This window comes from Marmota monax, unplaced genomic scaffold (assembly GCF_021218885.2).
Source record: "Marmota monax isolate L192 unplaced genomic scaffold, Marmota_monax_Labrador192_F-V1.1 WCK01_AAM20220418_F8-fsc00254, whole genome shotgun sequence".
NCBI classification, from domain to species: Eukaryota; Metazoa; Chordata; class Mammalia; order Rodentia; family Sciuridae; genus Marmota; species Marmota monax.
The window spans coordinates 465,281-468,374 of NW_026694584.1; the positions used below are offsets into that span (position 1 = coordinate 465,281).

Below are 3,094 nucleotides of genomic sequence, written 5' to 3' on the forward strand. Positions count from 1 at the left end.
CCCCCCCGGATGTCTTGGAGCCCCTGTGGCCAACCTGACTACCTCTTGGTTTCTAAAACAGGTGAGGACTTGTGCAAAGTGCATGTCAGGGAGCATGCACCTCAACCCCCGTCGCCTTGGCCTGGGTGCACCCTGCAAAGTGCAGGGAACAGGTGCAACCTGCTTTGAGAACAGAGGAAAGTGTGGACTGCGTTGGGGCAGGTGTGGCAGAGGGAGCCAGCGCCAGCCACAGGACGCTCTCCCTCTGAGGGGAGGGATGTGCCTGGCAGGAGAGTGCAGGTGGAGCTGGAGGGTGGGGAAAGGCTCTGGCAGGAGCTGGACCTGTCCTGGGCACTCTGGAAGAGCCTCCGTGGCCACAAGGGGACACATTGGCCACAGCCACAGGTGGTGCTGCGCTTTTGTGTGTGGTTTGTCCTCCAAAGGCTCCTGCGTCAGAAGCTTGGCTCCCAGAGTGGTGGTCTCCTCCTGAAGCAGAGCCTCGTGGGAGCTGGTCACGCCACGGGTGCTGCCGCAGAAGAATACAGCAGTGCTGCTGGGAGCCTGAGCTGCTTCTCACAAGGTGGTTGTTACAGAAGAGCAGGCTCCTCCTCATGCTCTGGCTTCCTGACCATGTGATCTCTCCCTCTTGCTTGGTACCCTACCATTGTGATTCCATCTGCCATCGGGCTCTCACTGGAGCTGAGCTGATATGGCACTATACCCTTGAACTCCCAGAACTGTGAGCCAAATCAATGTCTTTACTTTATAAAATACCCTACCTCAGGTGTTTTATTATAGTAATTGAAAACAGACTAATACAATGAGTAAATCATGAAGAGAAAACTAAATCTGGGCAATCCTGGACAGAGATCTTAGGAAAGTGGGTTCACACCACCAGACTGGACAGGACATGAATAGCCCTGAGCAGCAGTTCAGAGTGTGAGCTTGGAACTTGCCCTCCACCCTAGGTGTGTGACCTTGGGCAAGCCACACACTGCAAGGCTGCTTCCTCTTTGTAAAGTGCTGATCATAATGGCACTTACCTCAGTGGCCTGTTACAATGTCTCAGGCACAGTGTGGCCAGGCCCTGCACCCAGCCAGCAGGGGACTGCGGGTGTCACTGTGGGGACCCTGAGTGGGAAATCCAGCTGTAACATGCGGGCTGGGCAGACATGGCCCTGGCACTCCAGTGCCCGTATGGATAGCAGGGCAGAGGGGCAGGGCACCCCTCACCATGAGGCCTCTGCGAAGGGTCAGGAGGGGCGGAGGCAGGGGCCGGAAATGGAAAGTGTTCCATCCAGAGCCGCAGAAGAGTCTCAAAGGAGATCGGACGATCGAGAAGAAACCGCTGAGGATGATGGCAATGGTAAGGGGGATGGAAGAGGGCCACCTTGGAGACGTGTCCTTGGGGAGGAGGTGGCATTGTCAACCAAGAGGAAAGTTGTCATTAAAACAAAAAAGTAGCCAAAGACCCAGTCCTCCCAAGCTGCTCGGCTTTCTGTTGAATGACGTCATTGGCATCAGCACCTCATTCACCAGACCCGACGGAGGGCCTGGGAAGGGCAGCAGCCTTCCTCGGGGTAGCTTCTTCTTTCACATTTTTCACTTTATCTATCTACTTTTTTTGTTGTTGTTGTTGTTCAGAAAGCCCATTACAGGTTCTGCCCAACAAAGGGGCTCTTCGGGTCCCAGGGTTCTTGGACACAGCCAAGGCCAAGGAGAAGACCTTTGTCCCTGGGGTCAATCACGCACTCCAGCTCGCCACAGAAAGGTCTCAGAGCCTGCAGCAGAGCAGTGACCTCCCCAGGTTCTCAGCAAAAAACCCCCAGTCTCCGCAGTTCTCTAAGACCACAGCCAAAACTGTGCTCCCCAAACAGGGGAGCATTCCCAAGTCCCCTGCAGACCCTGCCCAGCCCAAGCCAGGCAGCACCCCCAAGCTCCTGGCGAAAGCCATGCAGCTCAAGCTCAGGAACCCCCCCAAGGCCCCAGCCAACATCACAGAGCCCCTGCAGGGCCACAGTCTGCAGGCCTCCGAGAAGGGCACCCAGCCCAGGAAGGGGGACTCCCCCAAGTCCCTAGACGAAGCCATCCATGCCAGAGTGGGGAAGGCCCCCAAGTCCTTCGGACAAGCCACCCAGTCCAGGCTGGGCATCATCTCCAAGGCCTTCGGACAAGCCTTCCAGCCCAGGGTGGGCAGTGTCCCCAAGTCCTTAGAAGAAGCCACTGAAGCCACAGTGGGAATGGCCCCCAAGTCAATAGAGGAAACCTTCCAGCCCATGTTGGGCAGTGTCCCTGCCTCTTTAGAGGAAACCACGCAGCCCGAGCAGGGTGATGTCCCCGAGCCCTCAGAGGAAGCCCTCCTGCAGAAGGACGACAACCTCTCTGAGCCCGAGGACAAGGCGCCAGAGCCCCTGGACGAGGACTTGGTGAAAGTGATCTTGGACAAGGAGGACCTCCAGGAGGTGCTCATGACGGCCGGCGAGCGGCTGGTGGCCGTGGAATTCTCGGCCACCTGGTGTGGGCCTTGCAGGCATATCCGGCCGCTCTTCCATGCCCTGTCCCTGAGGCACAAGGATGTGGTGTTCCTGGAGGTGGACATCGACGTCTGCGAGGAGCTGGTGAAGGATTTTGAGGTTTTCTCCCTGCCAACCTTCCAGTTTTATAAGAAGGAGGAGAAGGTGGGCGAGTTCAGTGGGGCCCTGATAGAAAAACTCGAGGCAGCCATTGCAGAATTAAAGTGACCATATATTTCGAGAACACTGTCAACAGCCGGCAGTTTACAGCTTGTGATTTTGTTGTTGTTGTTGTTGTTGTTTGATTTACAAACCAAGTGTAACCAAAGTGTATGTGTGAATGGCACTGCTCTGACAGGAGTGTCACCCTTTCCACAGCTCAAGGCATTGAAGCCCGTAGTGAGCTTCTTGCTGAGGGGAGAGCTGAAGACAGAGATTCCGTGGGTGGACATCGAGAGCCCCAGTGTCCCCTCATTTTCAATCTCAGTTTTATTTTTCCATTTGCCTTTGAAAATTCTGCTCATTTTTTGCAGCAACATTGGGAACTTAGGTAACTCCTTTGTAGGAGAATAGGACTAAAAGATGAGTGGAAAGGTCTTTTC

The 3,094-nt window shown here is 55.3% G+C and overlaps 1 protein-coding gene across 1 annotated transcript; it reads left to right on the plus strand.

The window, feature by feature from the left end:
- Nucleotides 1-1,484: 1,484 nt before the first annotated feature.
- Txndc2 (thioredoxin domain containing 2) lies at nucleotides 1,485-2,720 on the plus strand. Its single transcript, XM_046421452.2, has one exon. It carries the CDS (start codon nucleotides 1,485-1,487, stop codon nucleotides 2,718-2,720), a length of 1,236 nt encoding a protein of 411 aa, XP_046277408.2.
- Nucleotides 2,721-3,094: the final 374 nt, after the last annotated feature.

Excerpts from the sequence above, each read along its gene's own strand:
- Txndc2 (XM_046421452.2), top strand. The coding sequence starts at position 1,485 with ATGACGTCATTGGCATCAGCACCTCATTCACCAGACCCGACGGAGGGC.